At 38.0% G+C, this 20,163-nt stretch overlaps 1 protein-coding gene across 1 annotated transcript; it reads left to right on the forward strand.

Annotated features, from left to right (window-relative positions):
- The first annotated feature begins 7,116 nt into the window (after window positions 1–7,116).
- On the forward strand, window positions 7,117–8,868 carry LOC110669188 (1-aminocyclopropane-1-carboxylate oxidase homolog 1). Its single transcript, XM_058145167.1, has 3 exons — window positions 7,117–7,841; window positions 8,035–8,356; window positions 8,499–8,868. Exons 1-3 carry the CDS (start codon window positions 7,321–7,323, stop codon window positions 8,748–8,750), a joined length of 1,095 nt encoding a protein of 364 aa, XP_058001150.1. The 5' UTR covers window positions 7,117–7,320; the 3' UTR covers window positions 8,751–8,868.
- The last annotated feature ends 11,295 nt before the right edge of the window (window positions 8,869–20,163 follow it).

Below are 20,163 nucleotides of genomic sequence, written 5' to 3' on the forward strand. Positions count from 1 at the left end.
ATCGCGGACCTCGATCGTGCCGATCTCGAGTCGTTCGACCGGTATAATCGGCGAACCGATTTCGACCGAGAAGACTGCTAATGTTCCGACCCACCCTTGGCTGTTGCTCTTCCAAGTTTATTCGGTTTCTCACCACATTGGGTGTTCCGACAGCGGCCCGGTTCCAGTCGATGACATCCTTTGGATCAGTCACAATGTGGGCTTTGACATAGGCCCTTTAGATGGGATGTTCCACCGGTCTCTGAGATCGCCCGAATGATATATTTTATTTTCAATGTAATCCGATCTCTAGAGATCACCGAAATGATGTAATCCAATTTTAGTGTAATCCGATCCCTAGAGATCGCCCAAATGATGTAATCCGATCTTTTGGAAATAAAGATTTTATCTTATTATTATTGCATTAATTATTTTCTGATCTTTTATGTGATTATCCGATCTGATTCTTCATTTGAAAGACACTTATCCGATCCGTAATTCAAAACACCTTGATCTGCCGCTCTATAATTAACCGATCTCTTCATGGAATCTTGGGAATATTCGTGAGACGTATCAGAACAGCTGGCGAGTCCCGCTATCCGATGCACCACCTGGAACATCGTGAGCATTAAATGCTCGGACGAGTATAAATAGGGGTGGGGGTTAGCCATTTGCTCTCTTGTGTCATTTTCAGTTTCTCGCGAACAACTTCAAAATTCTCTCATTTTCTCAAGCTCTTCCGACTCCGATCAAGCTCCGGTAAGGGTTTTGATCCTTCTTTTAGTTTAAATTCTTTATTTCCTTTGAAAATGAGCGGCGCCGAGGGTCAGAGAGCGGCGAGCCCTCCTTCCATCCAGTTCTCATGGTCATCTGATGAAGCAGAGGTGGTTAGGCCAAGCGCGCGACCTGAACCTCCTAGAGTCTCCGTTCCAGCTCGGGAACAAGTGACATCATCAAGGCATGCGCCTTCTTCAGGGAGAGAGAATCTTCCCATGGACGAGCTGCCATCGGTCCTTCAAGAAACCGATCTACGATCATTCGGCAGAGTACAACATTGAGCCCGATTCATATGAACTTATCGGTGTCACGGCGATCTCGGGCGATCATTTCTTGAAGGAACGACATGATTATGGTATACGAAGAACAGTTGAAAGCCGGGCTGCGGTTCCCTCTTGACGACTTCTTTAAGGAAGTCTTAAAATTTTTCCAAGTGTGCATAGCTCAAGTTCACCCGAACTAGTGGCAGATCTTAGTAGCCTTCCGAGGCCTCTGCCGAGCTAAGGGATTCCGTCCTACGCCTAAAGTATTTGTCGAATTGCATAGGTTAACTCATCGAAAGGACGATGAGTACTGGTTTTTCCAGGCGAAGCCACATTGCGGGCTCTTCATCGATCTGCCCTCCTCCCTGAAAAACTGGAAGAACCGCTTCTTCATTCTAAGGAGCAAAATTCCGAATGGCTTTGAGGGTTTCCCTCGTAGCTGGCTACACCAAGGCCCCTTAATTCCGAAGCGTCTCGTGTTGAATAGGGAAGAGGGCGCAATGGTGATGGAGTTGAAGGAAGCGGCGTCGAGAGAAGTTCTCTTGCTTGGATGCGATGAGCGATTTGCACCATTGGACTATGGAATTGATCACCGACAAAGATCGCGGGCTTCAGCTTTCTGACCTTGGCATCGGTATTTTCTACATCTCAGATCTCAGGACCTTAGCGATCTCACTGACCTCTTCTTTGTGCAGGTATGGCAAGCGGCGAAGCCTCCAAGGAGAGGCGAAAGCGAAAGAGGGAGATCTCCCGGAAGGTACCGGAGATGAAGCGGGCCGAGGAGATGCAGACACCTCGTCATGAGCTCGGGGAAATACGAGAAGGCTCGTTTCAATCTTCAGGACCGCCGATCATAGAAATGGTCCGATCTCCCCCTTGCCAGGAGGAGCTGCCTCCTCCAGTTACTTGGGGCGCGGAAGGGGGTCCTTCCCAACAACAGGTGAGGCCCCTTTCCCGCAGTGCTCAAGTTCTGATCCACTCGCTGGAGAAGAACCGGACTATTCAGGAGAACCCAGGTTTTGCTAAGGTATTGGGGTCCTCCATCTGCCTTCGGGAGGATAGGGACAGGCTGTCTCCGGATTGCCTTGATGATATCTTGACCAGATCTATGAGCCTGAACATTGAGTGTCTGGTGAACCAGCACATGGTCTGGGAGAAGGCGCATCGCCTAGGTAAAGAGGTCGAGAGGATAGGGCATGAAGCAGCTTCCCTCTGATCCCAACTATCATCCGCTCGGGACTACATATCTCAACTTGAGGGGCGATCGAAGTATTATGAGGACAAGCTGGCTGAGCAAGCTCATGTTCTGGCTGAGCGGGATCATGCTCTTGAAGAAGTGCAAGCGCTCCGGGCCAATGAAGCTGCTCAACTTGCTCACCTTGCTGAGGAGCTCAAGGCGAAAGAGGAAGAGATGGTGACTGGAGTGGCCGGCGCTTATGTAAATGCTCACAGAGATCTCCTGGCTGAGCTCAAGAAGCGTTACCCTGAGGAGGACTTCTCGTGGATGGCCAACCTGGCTCCCGAGGATGAAGGCGAGGAGAGTGAGGAGGCTGAGGGTGAGGGGGGAGACGGACAAAATGTAGATCAGGCTGGGGGTGATCCTCCAGCTGAATAACTTGTACAAAATTTTGAAATGAAATGAAATGGATTACCTCTTTTATTCGATGAATGGTTGTGATCGGAAAATTTCTAAATTATTTAAACACTTGATTGTCTGAGTATGTTGAAATAACTGAAAGTGATTATTATCCTAAGTGTGAGAGATCGGAAAACACAATGAGCATGAGATCGGTAGGGAACCAACGCTAAACGGGACTTGATTAAAATTAGAAATTTGTCTTGAACATTTAAGATCGGGATCATCATTAAACTGGAACGGAACCTTTGATTATTCTTAAACTTTTGAAAGGGAGATCGGCAACAAAAATGGTAACAAAGATCTAGTGTCAGTTCAATTTCGTTTGTCAACAGAGATCAGGAATATACTTGACTGGTCAGGAGATTCGACAATGGGTTTGAGAGATCGGTGAGTGATTTAATAGACCGGTAAGGCTTTGACTGATGTGAGGACTTAGCATTGATTCAATTCCTTGTGAGGAGAGATCGGAAATGTGGTTATCTAGCAAAGAGAGATCAGAAATGTGGTTAGCTGTCAAAGGGAGACTTAGTACTGGGGATCGGTTTCAAAGTTTATTAATTCTGGGGATCAGCCAAAATATGGTGTCGACACCTGGGCCAGCCTAAAGCTCCAAAGGTCCGTAGTAAGCCTAACTATTCCTTAATCCAACTCTAAAGTTCATTTGGGCCCAATTTCAAGAATTCAACCGGATAGAGTCCGGCCATAAAATGGACCTTTCAATGGGGAGTTTTTAACTCACCAATTGGGGAGCTCAGCTCATCCTCCACATACTCATAACAAAAAAAAAATAATAAATAAGAGCTCAGCTCCCTCATCAAGTCCAACAAACATGCATATAATAATAAGTTTACAGGCCTATCATGGTAATTATATTACAAACCCAAATCAAATGGATATTTCTAACACATGCGGTAATTCTAGGAGTTAACAAAATTACACAAACATTAATAAACAACCTGCGAAGGAGAAAAACAGGTTAACCACAACAATAATCCTCTTATAGCCTAAAAAATAATGAACAAGAGTGAGCGTTCGACTCAGAGAGTAAAATATCAATTTTAACCATAATCTCTATAGCTATCTAAAGCTAATGCACCCTGTAAAGTGAAATGCAACATCGGCAATATTTTCACATCATAACAGCAAAAAGGTAATTTGGAGCACTCACACACCCGATAATGTAAAACAATACATATATGGGAGCTGATCCCTTATACAGCTCTCTTATTCCAACCTGTGCCAGCGAAGAACTCAGCTCGGACTTCCACTTAATAAACCAAATCGGGGTCCCAGCGAAGAACTCAAGCCGTGTCTACCCCGAAGAACTGGGTCCTAGCGAAGATCTCAAGCCGTGTCTACCCATCCTGTCTATAGCAAACACCACATCACACGCATACCAACACACGCACACTGCTCCAAATTACCACAACAATATCCATGGCACTTTAACAGCTGTGAATGCAACATAAAATGTGTCTAGAGTTTAACTACATAGATATATACATATAAGTGATGCATGGGCATGCTTGAATATATAATAATATCGAAATTACAATTAAAATTAATATTTTACTCACAGACTTGACAGCAGTCACTGTGGCAGCTGGGCGGAAGAAGAAGGCTGTCTCGGCTCACCTGACAATTTTATTACAATCATTTAATAAATTTGACTCCATACAAACTAAGAAAAAGACCAAATACGTCCTAAGTCGTGCCGAAAATCCGACAGAGTCTTTCCTATACCTAGGACTTACCCAACCTGCGAATGGGTTTAAAACATACTTCTATATCCATCAACCTTACACCCAAAACTCAATCATATCATACAGCCCCTCCTGGGCCCATCCAAACAGTCATCAATCACAATATGTAAAATTACAGTTTAGTCATTATAATTGACCCTTTTTTTTGTAAAAACTACCCAAATAAACTCTAAAAATTCTAAAACTTTGTCCCGCGGTCCTTAGCAATATTACTAGGCTATTGCATAAAAAAAATCATAATTTTATGAGCTACCACGAATATTTTATGGATTTTTAATCCCATTTAAGCACTAAAAAAATTACGAAAAAGCAAGGTTCGGGTTTACCTATGCCGATTCTGATATCGGGAACGCGCTCAGGACATTTGACAACAGTAGGAGAGCCAAAATTTCGATCCAATTCGAAGACTTTTTCGGTAGCTGGTTTGTCTGGCCGGAAATTCACAAACCCGGACAACTGTCGAATTCCCACGAATTGAAGGTACCTACTCGAAGCCCACAATACGGGGGTTAGTATAAAATTTTTACGAAATTTTCTAAGCTCATTTAATACTCGAAAAAATACGACGAAGTTCCGCGGGACCCACCGAAAAACGGTGTCAAAAAATTTTGAAATTTATATTGCCGTGAAGCTCTCGACGAGTGGAGCGCTCTGGTACTCTCGGTTTTTTCGTGGGGTTCACAGTTTGCGGGAAATCTAGCCCAAAAGTAAAAATGGACTAAAACTTCCCGGACAAAAATTGGACAAACCGCTCAATGGATTTTGGTGTTCTTGGTGTCTATGGAAAGCTCTCGAAGTGTAGATAGTGTTTGACACAAGACCTGGCCCAATTGGTGGTCGGATCGGCCGGATTTCGGCAGGGAAGCTGAAACGCCGCGCGTGCGTCTAGTGGTCTTCGTGCGCGTTTTTCGGCCGCCTGGAGTATCAGCCGGCCGTGGGGAGGTGGTGGGGCGATGCGCCAGCGAGGTGGGGAAGGCTGGGTGGCGGCGCTGTAGCCTGGGGGTGAGGGAGGAGAGAGAAAACGGGAAGGGAAGGAGGAGAGGTCAGGTGCGAGAGGGAGAAGAAGGAAGAAAAAGAAAAGGGCCGGTCCGATTCGACCGATCCGGTTCGATTTGGTCGGTTCGATTCAGAATGCAAAATTTTAAATTTTTACTCTGCCTTGGGACCAAAAACGAGGCCTAAAAATTCTAAAAAAATTCTAGAAAACTCAGAAAAATTCGTTGACTCCAAATATATTTTTACTTTTACCACGTGGTCTTTAAATTAATTTTTAAAAATCATCAAAGTTTTATATTTTCAGGAAATCAAATCCGATTTTGAAAATCCTAAAAATTTCAAATAATTTCTTAAAATTTAAATAAAATTAAAATATTAATATTACGCACAAAATAATAAATTTAAAAATTTAGGGTGTTACATAACCTTTTTCCAAAGTTGTTCAGCCCATAAAATTCATTCAAGCTACCAAAATGCTTAGCGACAGATCTATCTTCTGCCACCACAAACAAATTTAGCGTTTGAAGAAAAGTCGATTGCCAAGTCTCGCTGCATATGGGTTAAATTCAAACATCTCTTACAAGCAAGATACCTCAAAATCTAGCAATTCCTTGTAGCCATGAACATTGATAACGATGGAGTTAGAACACTTAAGACATATCAAATGAGAGAGAAAAGGAATATTGATATCACTGCGAAATAATGTCAGAATTAGAATGAATCATTCAGCTTGACAATGACCGTTTCCCTCATCCCATCAAAAGGACATGAAGAAAGAAAAGAGAAATAAAAGAACCAGCAGGAGGACTCTTCCGAACTAGCTCATGCTTGTCCCAGCTATTGCTGAATACAAGACTAAATCCAGAATACTCAAATCGGCTGAGAAACTCTTATTTAAGCTGGAATAATGCTCCAATGATGATTCAAGGCCGGTGCTACCCGCAATTCCCCCTAACAGCATAACTTCCTATCGATTCACTTCCAGCTATCCTCTTTTAGAATCACCCTTCTTCCTAAAATTCTTCTTGTGGTATTCTCTGTGGCTTTGGATCACCGCCCACCATTCCTGAATCATCATACTGCTCATCTCAGATAATAAATGAATTTTTCCTTATCCTTAATTGCAATTTTAAGTATCCAGATGGCTTAATTTCAAAAAAAAAAAAAAATTCCTTCGACTAGAAATTTATATAAAATTAAATTTATGTTTTCTCAATGCCTACAAAAATTTTTTTTTTAATTTTTTATATTAATGTTGTCTACTAAGTGTAAAATAGTGTTAAAAAGAGGAAAATGCCTGAAATGATGTGAAATGAAATTGATGAACTAAATGGTAGAAATAGTAAAACAATAGTTTAGACTTTACTCATCTCAAAAATTAGTTAAAAAAGAGAAGTGTTAGAATTAAACACCTAAAATGTGAAACACAACTGAAACCATTATTGAACAGATTTAATATAATAAGCCGTGTGTAACACGTCTTGAAAAACTAACTCAAGGACAAAGTTCTTATTATTCTTATCATAAACTAACATGAAATATTAACTAAGAAATTTAATTATTATTATTATTATTAACGTCAATTTCATGAATTATAGTGCGTCCAAGCAAAGTCAAGTATGAAGAAAGTGACCGAAATTATGTTTCTTAGTTGCCATGACGTTTGTATCTGGAAAATTGACTACAAACAAATACGAGAGTTCAGCTAAGACAAGCTAAAAAGATTTGTTTGAATTTTCTCCCTTTTTGTTTCCAAATTATCAATATGAAAATTATATATTATTACTTATTTTTCTGGTGCAAAAAGAAACAATAGAATAATTACAAATCTTATCGTAAATCCATATGTCTTATTTTTGTCATTGCCTGAATATTATTAGACTGGATCACTGAACAAAGGAAGATGAACTCCACATTAAGCCCTGATTATTGCCGGAAAACGGAGTTGAAAGCTTTTGATGACACAAAAGCTGGTGTTAAAGGACTTATTGATGCTGGAATTACCGAAGTTCCTCGCATTTTCCATCATCCACCTGATGACTCGAACAAAATTTCACATACTGCTGCTGATGCCAAGTTCACTTTTCCTGTAATAGACCTTGGAGGCGTTGATCAAGATTTAGCTTTGCGCAAGGAGATTGTTGACAAGGTACGAAATGCTTCAGAGACTTGGGGATTTTTTGAAGTGGTAAATCATGGGATTCCTGTGAGTCTGCTAGAGGATATGAAGGATGGAGTACGTAGGTTCTACGAACAAGATACTGGGCTGAAAAAGGAATTCTACACTCGTGATCTCACAAAAAAGGTTGCGTACAATACTAACTTTGATCTCTATAGTTCACGATCAGCTAATTGGAGAGATACGATTGCTTTTCGAATGGCTCCTGATCCTTGCAAACCAGAAGATCTGCCAGCTGCATGTAGGTAAGCATCAAAATTATCTATTCATGTCAAATTTTTTTTTTTGTGATTTGCTTAATTGCAGACAGCTACTGTTTTCTGGGTTCTATCATGTTTTGGGCTTGAAATGAAATCTTGGAATATTATGTTCAAATTCCTTAATTTTGTCTTCTAATTTATCAAAGAAGGGATATTCTCAACAAAGTTTATTGCGCAGAGATATTGTAATCCAGTACTCTAAGGAAGTACAAAAATTGGGAAATTTACTATTACAATTATTATCAGAGGCTCTTCGTCTAAACCCAAACCACTTGAAAGACATGGATTGTGATGAGGGGCTTGTGGTTCTGTGTCACTACTACCCAGCATGCCCCCAGCCAGAATTAACCATGGGCACAAGCAAGCATGCAGATAGTGACTTCCTCACCCTGCTTCTTCAAGACCATATTGGTGGTCTCCAAGTTCTCCATCAGAATCAGTGGATTGATGTTCCTCCCACACCGGGGGCTCTAGTGGTTAACATTGGAGATCTTCTACAGGCAAGCCTTCTAACTTTATTTGGTAAAGGAGTGTGTTCAACCCTGTTTACATATCATTAAGTTTGCTGCTAAACAAAACATATGAACCCATTTTTGCTTGCTAATGCTATTGCTAAGAGTGTAATTCTTACTGATTTTTCAGCTCATATCAAACGACAAGTTCGTAAGTGTTGAGCATAGGGTGCTGGCAAACCATATAGGACCAAGAGTATCTGTGGCAAGCTTTTTTACCACAGACCTTATGTCAAGATCAAGACTCTATGGACCCATCACAGAGTTGTTATCAGAAGAGAATCCTCCAAAGTACAGAGAAACCACAGTGAAAGAGTACGCTGCTCACTTCGTTGCAAAAGGCCTTGATGGGACTTCTGCTCTGCTGCATTTCAAGCTCTGAAACCTAGCAATGACAATTATATGGGCGTGGAATCTAATTAGTTAGCACTTTTCATGGAATTTGATCAATATGATTGTGTACAATTTTTTATGGAATTTTATAAAGATTATTGTGAACATTTTTATGGAATTGACCATGATGACTCTGAACCTTGGTCTCTCTAGCCTTGATCCACAGCAAGATCCTAACACAATCCTGTCCTGTTTATCTGAAGGGTACTGAGAATATGGAGGAAGTTAAAAAAAAAAAAAAGAAAAAAAAAATTCAACAAATCAGCTCCCAATTTATCACCAAGACCGTTGAAGATACCTTCAAAGAGCGCAGATATTGGGTGAATTTAACCAGTGACCAATTTGTAAATTAATGACAAAAAGGAATTTAATCAGCTTTTCATGAAGTTCACACAGGTTAACAATTTAAATAATTGTGCTGGAGTTCTCTTTTAACTCCTCTATGTATTTTCTTGATTCCATTTCTTCTAATAATCTCAAGCTCTTGTTTGTATTTGATAAAAAAAATTGATGAATTCTGAATCATTATGTTTCTTTTGCAGAATTTGGCGCTCTTTGGAGCATTAATTTTCTTCATTGGCATGAAGAACTCAGTTTCAAGGAGACAACTCGAGAACAAGCCTCTAAAATCAAAGACAGTGTAAAAGAAGGAACTATTGAAGATGTGAAGATTTAGCTTAATGTTGATTTTGCCGAAGATTAGTTTGTATGGTTGTGTCAGATTTTCCTCTTTTAGAGGTTAGGGAACTATTAATAAGGATAAAAAGAAGAGATGTTTTAATTGTCTTGAGATTGTGACAATGTTATGTACTCTGCCTTTTAGGCTCTAATTTGGAATGTTGTCTGTTCGCACTTGCTGTGTGGTAGATGTGAAATTTTCTCTTTGACCCAGGTTTGTTTGAGCTCGAGATTGGGCTGGGATTGTTTGGTTCAGCTGTCGGATGCAGTTAATAGATAATAGGTATTCAAACAGATGAATCTATTTATTTGATAAATTATTTAAAAAGACAGCTAATGACTGATAGAATGTCCATTAGTTGCCTTTTACAACTGTAGACTGCAATGTAACTTATTTATCATTTGATAAAATTACCCATAATATTTTTAATGATCACGATTTAGACTCATTTATTGGGTTATTTTCTCTCAAATAGAACTCTGGCAAACGTGATTCAGAGTTTCAAACCAAAGCCAACATCATACTTTATCTATTTTTATATGTTTACTTTCTTTAGTAACCTTTATGTTTTTTATGTCTTAAATATATACAGACGGGTATATGTTAAACTTGATTATATTTATAACTTTCATTGCTGCATCTCATTGCTAATGAGAATTTTGAATTATTTTATAATTACAATTTTTAAATTATTTATTTTTATATATCAATTTTAATAGCATAATAGATGATATAATATAATAAATTAATAATTATATATTTATTTTAATAATAAAACAAATGATATGATAATTTAATAATTATATATTTATTACAATATCATTTATGATATATTTATTTAAATATAATAAAATAAATTTTATATATATATATATATATATATATATATATATATATATATATATATATATATTCTTATTATTCATTTTACACATGAACAATAATCATTAAAATATAATTTTACCAAACACTTTATATAAATTAACAACAGCAGCTATCAGTTGTATTTTATAATTAAATCAAACAAATATTAAGTCTATTTAACTTGATTTCCATTTACTTACATTCTTTTTTAATTTTTTGTAATTTTTCAATGCGAGAATAGAGAATCTAATGTTGAAAGCAGTTGTCAGTTAAGTTATTGCTCTACTGGTTCCTATGAACTGTGCATTGTTGCTCCTTACCTTTTGTTATAATCACTGGTAGCGCTATAGCAGCTCTCTCTGCTCACTTTAGTTTTCACAATTCATATCTAGCTACTGTATTTACAAGCTGCACCGCAATCTCCAGTGAATTGCAAAGAAACCTTTTGCAATAGATTCTCCTCGTTGCGCATGCGCACTATAACTGGTTTCTTTAGCCCTTTTATGCTACGCAAGACAGTAATCCCGTTCCATTAATTTCTAACCTGTCACGACCCAACCTATGGGCCGGATCGGTACTAGGACCTAGGCCAGCCTAAAGCCCCCAAGGCCCGTAGTAAGCCTAACTATTCCTTAATCCAACTCTAAAGTTCATTTGGGTCCAATTTTAAGAATTCAACCGTACAGAGTCCGGCCATAAAATGGACCTTTCAATGGGGAGTTTTTAACTCACCCGACCTGTAAACATGATATATAATCAATTGGGGAGCTCAGCTCATGATGTGGCCCAACCGCAAGTGCACGGGTCGTACAAGTAATATAGAAAAGATATCGTTCCCACGAGGAGTTGTGTTAATGATTGAATTTTTGATATAAAAAATGCTAACTAATTTGGACTATTTTTGAAATTAAAGTAATAAATTGATGGGTATTGGAGTATGAAATCTATATATGCAAAATTAATAATCTATTCAACTATGTAATGATTTAACTAAATTTGCATCAAATTAAAATAAAGCAAATTCAAATATGGCAATATTCAAAATGGCAAGTAATTAAATTCGATTAGAAATTAACAATGATAAAAGGCGATTCCGGAGTTCGGGATTTCATATTCAAGCTATTTTGGGATTTTCCCTAGCTAGCCCAATCCATGAAATTTATGGGTTTAAAGGAGATTAATTCTAAAATCCTTTGAAAACTCTTTCGAGTGAGACAAAGAGTGCCTTAATTAACTTAATCCTACTTTCGTGGAGTTAAAATTAACCAAGACCCATTAGGTTCTTTAATCAATCTATTAAAACCCTCTTAACCCTTAGTCTATTTCTAGATCTAAGTTAATTAAGTCCAATTTCTTGATTAACTATCACTTGGTTTTCTCCTTTCGGTGCTTCAACCAAGGATTAAGAACATAACTTAATGGGGCCCTTCATTAAGCATGTGAATAAGCACACAAGAAATGGATTAAACCTCATAAATTCATTAAATTGGGACTAACCTAGTTCAAATCCACAAAAATAACTAAAATATTACATCCCTTACTCCAGAATCAAAAGTAAACTACTCACTATCCATAATGCTTACAAGATATGATGAGTTTAAATGGAAATAAAGCTTTAATCTAAGCTAAGAAGTAAGAAATTAAACACTAGAAATGTAGAAAAGTGTAAAGAAAGAAAGAAATCTGCAAATCTTAGTTGAAAAATGGTGTGGAAGGTGAAGATGGCTCTTCAAATTCTGCTCAGCCCCTCTCCTTTTCTTCTTTGCTCCTTGTCCCCCTCTAAAATGGGAAAATGAGACTATATATAGCATTTTTCTGACATGGAGCCCTAAAATAGTATGTTCTAGGAGGAATACATTAAGGGAATCTTCTGCCAGCTCATTAATGAACTCTTTATGGGACTGCATAAGTGGACTGCATAAGTTATGCATCCTTATGCGATTTAACTGGTTCTGGGCCACTTATGCAAAATCGCATGACTTGGTGCATAGGTTATACACAATTCCGTGAAGGTGCATAAGGGAGGCGGAATGTGCATAAGCTATCTTTGTCTCCTTATGCACACTTCTGGTTCTGAACAGTTGATCTTTCTCCTTATGCAAATCTGCATAGCTTATGCGGCAAGTTATGCACAATTTGGTCAATGCATATTTCAGCTTGAAAACTTGTTTTTGACATCTTTGGCTGTAGAAGACACTCCTCAATGGCAAAATTCTCTTCAGTCCTTCAAAAACACCATTTTTCCTACAAAACAAAGTAAAAATTACAAATTAATCCAAAATCGACAATTATGAAAAACTAACTAATTAACTAATGAAATTAGCTAAAAATGACTAATAATCAAATAAAATGGCTATGAAATTAAACCTCAATGATTATGCAAAATGTATGCATCAGCTCACCCTCCACATACTCATAACAAAAAAAAATAATAAATAAGAGCTAAGCTCTCTCATCAAGTCCAATAAACATGCATATAATAATAAGTTTACAGGTCCATCATGGTAATTATATTACAGACCCAAATCAAATGGATATTTCTAACATATGCGGTAATTCTAGGAGTTAACAAAATTACACAAACATTAATAAATAGCCTGCGAAGGAGAAAAACAGGTTAACCACAACAACAATCCTCTTGTAGCCTAAAAAATAATGAACAGGAGTGAGCGTTCGACTCAGAGAGTAAAATATCAATTTTAACCATAATCTCTATAGCTATTTAAAGCTAATGCACCCTGTAGAGTGAAATACAACATCGGCAATATTTTCACATCATAACACCAAAAAGGTAATTTGGAGCACTCACACACCCGATAATGTCAAACAATACATATATGGGAGCTGATCCCCTATACAGCTCTCTTATTCCAAACTGTGCCAGCAAAGAACTCAGCTCGGACTTCCACTTAATAAACCAAATCGGGGTCCCAGCGAAGAACTCAAGCCGTGTCTACCCCGAAGGACTGGGTCCTAGCGAAGATCTCAAGCCGTGTCTACCCATCCTGTCTATAGCCAACACCACATCACACGCATACCAACACACGCACACTGCTCCAAATTACCACAACAATATCCATGGCACTTTAACAGCTGTGATTGCAACATAAAACGTGTTTAGAGTTTAACTACATAGATATATACATATAAGTGATGCATGGGCATGCTTGAACATATAATAATATCGAAATTACAATTAAAATTAATATTTTACTCACAGACTTGACAGCAGTCACTGTAGCAGCTGGGCGGAGGAAGAAGGTTGTCTCGGCTCACCTGACAATTTTATTACAATCATTTAATAAATTTGACTCCATACAAACTAAGAAAAAGACCAAAGACGTCCTAAGTCGTGCCGAAAATCCGACAGAGTCTCCCCTATACCTAGGACTTACCCAACCTGCGAATGGGTTTAAAACATACTTCTATATCCATCAACCATACACCCAAAACTCAATCATATCACACAGCCCCTCCTGGGCCCATCCAAACAGTCATCAATCACAATATGTAAAATTACAGTTTAGTCCTTATAATTGACCTTTTTTTTGCAAAAACTACCCAAATAAACTCTAAAAATTCTAAAACTTTGCCTTGCAGTCCTTAGCAATATTACTAGGCTATTGCAAAAAAAATCATAATTTTCTGAGCTACCACGAATATTTTATGGATTTTTAATCCCATTTAAGCACTAAAAAAATTACGAAAAAGCAAGGTTCGGGTTTACCTATGCCGATTTCGATATCGGGAAAGCGCTCAGGACATTTGACAACAGTGGGGTAACCAAAATTTCGATCCAATTCAGAGACTTTTTCGGTAGCCGATCTGTTTGGCCGGAAATTCACAAACCTGGACAACTGTCGAATTCCCGGGAATTGAAGATACTTACACGAAGCCCACAATACAGGGGTTAGTATATAATTTTTACGAAATTTTTTAAGCTCATTTAATACTCGGAAAAACACTATGAAGTTTCGTGGGACCCACCGAAAAAACGGTGTCAAAAAATTTTGAAAAGCTCTCGACGAGTGGTGCGTTCTGGTACTCTCGGTTTTTTCGTGGGGTTCACAGTTTGCGAGAAATCTAGCCCAAAAGTCAAAATGGGCTAAAATTTCCCGGACAAAAATTGGACAAACCGCTCAATGAATTTTGGTGTTCTTGGTGTCTATGGAAAGCTCTTGAAGTGTAGATAGTGTTTGACACAAGACCTAGCTCAATTGGTGGCCGGATAGGCCGGATTTCGGCAGGGAAGCCGAAACGACGCGCGTGCATCTAGTGGTGTTCGTGCGCGTTTTTCGGCCGCCTGGAACGTCAGCTGGCCGTGGGGAGGTGGTGGGGCGGTACGCCGGCGAGGTGGGGAAGGCTGGGTGGTGGCGCTGCAGCCTGGGGGTGAGGGAGGAGAGAGAAAACGGGAAGTTGATGCGTCCCTAACTGCAAGTGCACGGGTCGTACAAGTAATACAGTAAAGATATCGTTCCCACGAAGAGTTGAGTTAATGATTGAATTTTTGATATAAAAGTTGACTAAATCGAAGTATTTTTGAAATTAAAGTAATGAATTGATGGGTATTGAGAATGTGGAATCTATATGTGCAAAATTAATATTCTATTCATCAATGTATTAATTAAACTAAAATTGCATCAAATTGAAATAAGCAAGTTCAAATATGGCAAGATTCTAAAATGGCAAGCAATTAAATTCAATTGAAAATTAACAATTGTAAAAAGGCGATTCCGGAGTTTGGGATTTCATATTCGAGCTATTTTGAGATTTTAAATTGGTTATCCAATCTTATGAAACTTATGGGTTTTAAGGAAATTAATTCTTAAATCCTTTGAATTCCCTTTCGAGTGAGACAAAGAGTGCCTTAATCAATCTAATCCTACTTTCGTGGACTTAGAGTTAATTAAGACCCATTAAGTTCTTTAATTAATCTGTGAATCCTCTTAATCCTTAGCCTATTTCTAGGTCTAAGTTAATTAAGTCCAATTTCTTAATTATCTATCACAGGGCCTTCTCCTTTCGGTGCTTCAACCATGGATTAAGAACATCACTTAATGGGATCCTACACTAAGCATGTCATTAAGCACACAAGAAATGAATAAAACTCATTAAGACCACAAAATATGGATTACCCAATCAAAATCCACAAAATATCTCAAATATTACATCCTTTACTCCAGAATCAAAAGTAAACTACTCACTATCCATAATGCTTACAAGATATTATGAGTTTATAAGGAAATAAAGCTTTAATCTAAGCTAAGAAATAAGAAATTAAACACTAGAAATGTAGAAAAATGTAAGGAAAGAAAGAAATCTGCAAATCTTGGTTGAAAATGGTGTAGAAGGTGAAAGTGACTCTTCAAATTCTGCCTCTCCTCTTCCTTTCCTTTTCTGCTGCTTGTCTCTCCTTCTAAAATGGGAAAATGAGACTATTTATAGCATTTTTCTGACATGGAGCCCTAAAATGGTGTGTTCTAGGAGGAATTATCTGAGGGAATCTTCTGCCAACTCATTAATGAACTCTTTATGGGATCAGATAAGTGGATCGCATAAGTTATGCGATCCCTTATGCGATTTTACTGATTCTGGTTCACTTATGCGAAACTGCATGACTTGGTGCATAGGTTATGCACAATTCCGTGAGAGTGCATAAGGGAGGCGTGAATGTGCATAAGCTATGCAGTCTCCTTATGCACATTTCAGTTGGTTCTGGAACAGTGATTTTTCTCCTTATGCAGATCTGCATAGCTTATGCGGCAAGTTATGCACAATTTGATCAATGCATATTTCAGCTTGAAAACTTGTTTTTGACATCTTTGGCTGTAGAAGTCACTCCTCAATGGCAAAATTTCTCTTCAGTCCTTCAAAAACACCATTTTTTCTACAAAACAAAGTAAAAGATACAAATTAATCCAAAATCGACAATTATGGAAAACTAACTAATTAACTAATGAAATTAGCTAAAAATAACTAATAATAGAATAAAATAGCTATGAAATTAGACCTAAATGACTATGCAAAATGTATGCATCAAATACCCCCAAACTCAAGCTTTTGCTTGTCCTCAAGCAAACTTTAGAATGTGATGCAAAATTTTTAGGGGTGCCTTATCCAAAGAGCTATGAAAATTACCTATTAAAGTAACTAAACACACCTTTAGCCATACCAACAATCCATATACCCATCCTTCAAAATGCAAAGAATCTAATGCTTATCCAAGCTTTCACCGCTTAGCCATCAAGTCAATTATCATTCAAAATCCCCAAACCAACCAATCAAAAGAGAGAGAGTCATGCTCAAAAGGAATTCTAGAACAATCAATAGTCAAAGTGTCTCTATATAGAATGATGGAATTAAATGAATGAATGGATAATTTTCCAATCCCATAGGCAAATTCCCTATTCCTATCTCCACTAATGTAGCAAATACTATCAAGAGATCAAAGGTCTTTTTAGGGATGTAATGGGGCCATGGGGTTCAAAAATGAGGCTAAGAAGAAAAATGGGTAAAAAGGATTCAAAGCATGAGAATATTTTCAATCTTGACAACAAAAGATACATTTCTTATTTTATTATACTTTTTTTTTTCTTTTTCTCTCTTATATATATATATATATATATATATATATGGAGGAGAGAAATACATAATGAGAATTGTCAAGTGCTAGCATAGTTTACATAGAAATGGAGGGACATTTTGATACTTTAAACTTGTATTTTGCATTTTCTTTTGATGATTGTCCCTAAAAATGCCACCCCAAACTCATTTCTTTTAATACTTTGGGTGGATTTCTTTCAATTTGAATGGCAATAGTGAAAAGCACATATACTAGCACTTTTACAATATGACAAGCACTTCTTCTTCCTTTTATTGTATATTTTTTTCTTTTTTTTTATTTTTATTTTTTATTATTTTTTTAGAAAGTGTACCTAATATTCAATATTATTCTCATGAAAAGGGTTGGAGTGTTTGGTTCATTGGCTAGGTAACAATAAGGATTTCAAGAAAAATTAGGAATAAAAAGGCTCAAAGGGGTTTGCAAGGGTAAATTTTAATTAGGAAAAAGGGCCAAAGGTTTAAAATGAGAAGGTTTTAAATCAAAGAATGCCTAATCATCTCTCTTTTCAAGTATAAGCTGGTATTTCGCCTTGAAAGGTTTAGAAAATTTGTTCTAGGATTGGTGAGACATCATTTGACTACCTTATATCCAATAACTCCCTCTAAACACTTCCTTCTCCAAATGACTAGTTGGGTGGCTTTTTGGCTAAGAAGATATAGGCAAGGGATAGACACTTCAAAACCTTGCACCTTTTAGGAAACTTTCAATCCACAAACCCAACTAAAAGGTGAGTCAAATCACTCTCATAGGCACATTTTCAATACTCAAGGGATTTGGCAAAAGATTTTAATGCATGGTGCATGATTCCTAAAATGAGTGATGTATTAACTAAATGGAGGAAGTCTATTTGTGTGCAATGTGTACAATTTGTCTATTTGTATATGTGCTATGTGATGTATAATGCGTATGTAAATGTGTAATGTGTATGTATGTGTGGATGTATATGTAAAATATTTACAATATATGTAAATGAAATGGGATGAGATGTTCCTATACTCAAAATGTGAAAAATGAAGCAAATGTGAAGAATAAAGCAAGAAATCAAAATGCACCCCCAAACTCAAAATTAGACATTGTCCTCAATGTCTCAAGCAATATATTACCAAAAACTCTAAGCAAATAATAATTACCAGGAATTGTGAAATTTAAGAGCAAAAAGAAAGAGTTACCTGGTATGGAGCAGAGGAGAATTCAAGATATAAAGGGATGCATAAGAAGCTGCACAGGTTATGCAGAGTAAAATGCTGTCCAGATCAAGTGCATAAGTAGGGTGCATAAGCCGTGCGGTTCTGCATGAGTGGCAATATGTGTTGCATAGGCTATGCAGGACATTTACATAAGGGGAATACAACCTGTGCAGTTCTGCATAAGTAGCAGAAAGGGTTGCACAGGCTATGCAAAATATTTGCATGAGGAAATTCATAGCCTGTGCAATGTATATAAAAGCTGCTGCATGATGATTAGCAAGGGGAAATGTACAACCAGCAGTAGAAGCATTGAAATGTATACAAAGTATGGGCAAATATGTACAAAAGGGCAATAAGTGCAATGAAAATCAAAGAAAACTAATGTAATAGCTATCCAATAAAACTTCAAGAAAAACAGAATTTAAAACAAACTAATTCAAAACAAACAAACATAATTCAAAGCAAACTATAAATGTTTGAACATATTTACAAAGGAAAAGTCCTACAAGTTGGAACAAAAGTAAAACAAAAACTAATCTAGTTCTATTGTTTTGCCCTTGTCCAAGGATGTTGCTAAGGGGCTGGTAGCTGCTGGTTGCTGTCGAAATGATGGTGCTGGAGGAGGTGATGGAGGTGGAGGTGGCATTCCCAGAAAGATCATGAGTTGCTTCACCATCTCCTTCAATTCTTTTTGCTTGTCCCTGGTTTCCATGACAAGGTCAAAGAGTTGATCATGACGATCCTTGAGTGTATCAAGACCAGTGTCAAGCTTCCTATCCACAAAGTATATATCATCACTAAGCCTTTCAAGATAGGTGAATAAGGCTTTAGTGTTGAATGCAGGAGGGGCTGTGGATGAGGAAGGTTCAGCTGTAGGAGTTGTGGGCTGAGCAGAGGCTGCTGGGGTGTCCTGTGCAGGCTGAGGGGGTGGGATAGGTTCAGTGGAGTGCTGTGGGGGTGATGGAAAAGGTTGGGTTTCTGGTTGTGCAATGTCAGAATGTGGCAAACTGAACCCTGTTTTGGATAGGTGTGCAGTATCAAAATATAAAGTGTCCACAAGTGCTGGTATTGGGTGCTCTTTTGGATTAAAACCAAAATGCTTAGCTATAACTGTTATAAGCCCACCCAGGACAATGTCACCTATGGATTTAGTGGCAATATGCAACACATGCTCACAAAAGAAATAACCAGGAGAAACCTTGACCTTGTGAAATGCACACCATAACATAAATAATTCAGATTTCCCCAAGACTGTAACTAGTCCCTCTGCCCAATATGGTGCTAGCAATCAGCCTATGAATAAACCTAAGTGCAGGGTCAAGTATTTGGGAGGTTTTTGATCTTCCAGCAGAGAAAGTTTGAGGTTGGTTTGTGATAATTCTCCAAAATTGGGCAGCATTCCAAATACCCTTGTTTGCTACCTCTACTCCAGTATGTGGTACTCGAAATAACCCATCAATTGCAAAACCAAAAATGCTATGAAATTGGTCCAATGACAGCTCTCTATTTTACCCCAAACATCTAAATTTCATAATTGGCTTATGGTCTACATCATGCAATTTGAGGGTAGCAGAGAATGAAGAAATAAACTCCAAAACTAGAGTTGGATAAACTATCTCCTGCTTATGCACAAATTCCATCAAACCCATACCATCAAGATATGCAACTACATTGTCAAATAAACTAAGAGATTGTAGAGAATCGGCAGAAATATACCTAGTGGGTTGTACCCTCTTATCCTTGAGTCTCTTAAAAGCTGCTTTTTGAATTGTATCAGGAAGAGGCCAAGGTAGCTTTGATACCTATGAAGCTACTGAAATTGTCTTTTTGCTGGAAGAGGGTGTGGAGGCTGGAGTTTTTGGCTTTTTGGGTGGTGGTTCCGACAATGGGGTAGGTGGTTCTTTGTGTTTGGATAGAGGAGGGGCAGAGGACATGGGTCGCACAGATTTCGACCGGATTTTTCATTTGTACGTGGTTGTGGGAGGTGGTGGGGGTGTCGCTTGTGGAGGGGAATCGGGATTGGGAGGTATCGTTGACAATGGCGAGA

This window comes from Hevea brasiliensis, chromosome 4 (assembly GCF_030052815.1).
Source record: "Hevea brasiliensis isolate MT/VB/25A 57/8 chromosome 4, ASM3005281v1, whole genome shotgun sequence".
Lineage (NCBI taxonomy): Eukaryota > Viridiplantae > Streptophyta > Magnoliopsida > Malpighiales > Euphorbiaceae > Hevea > Hevea brasiliensis.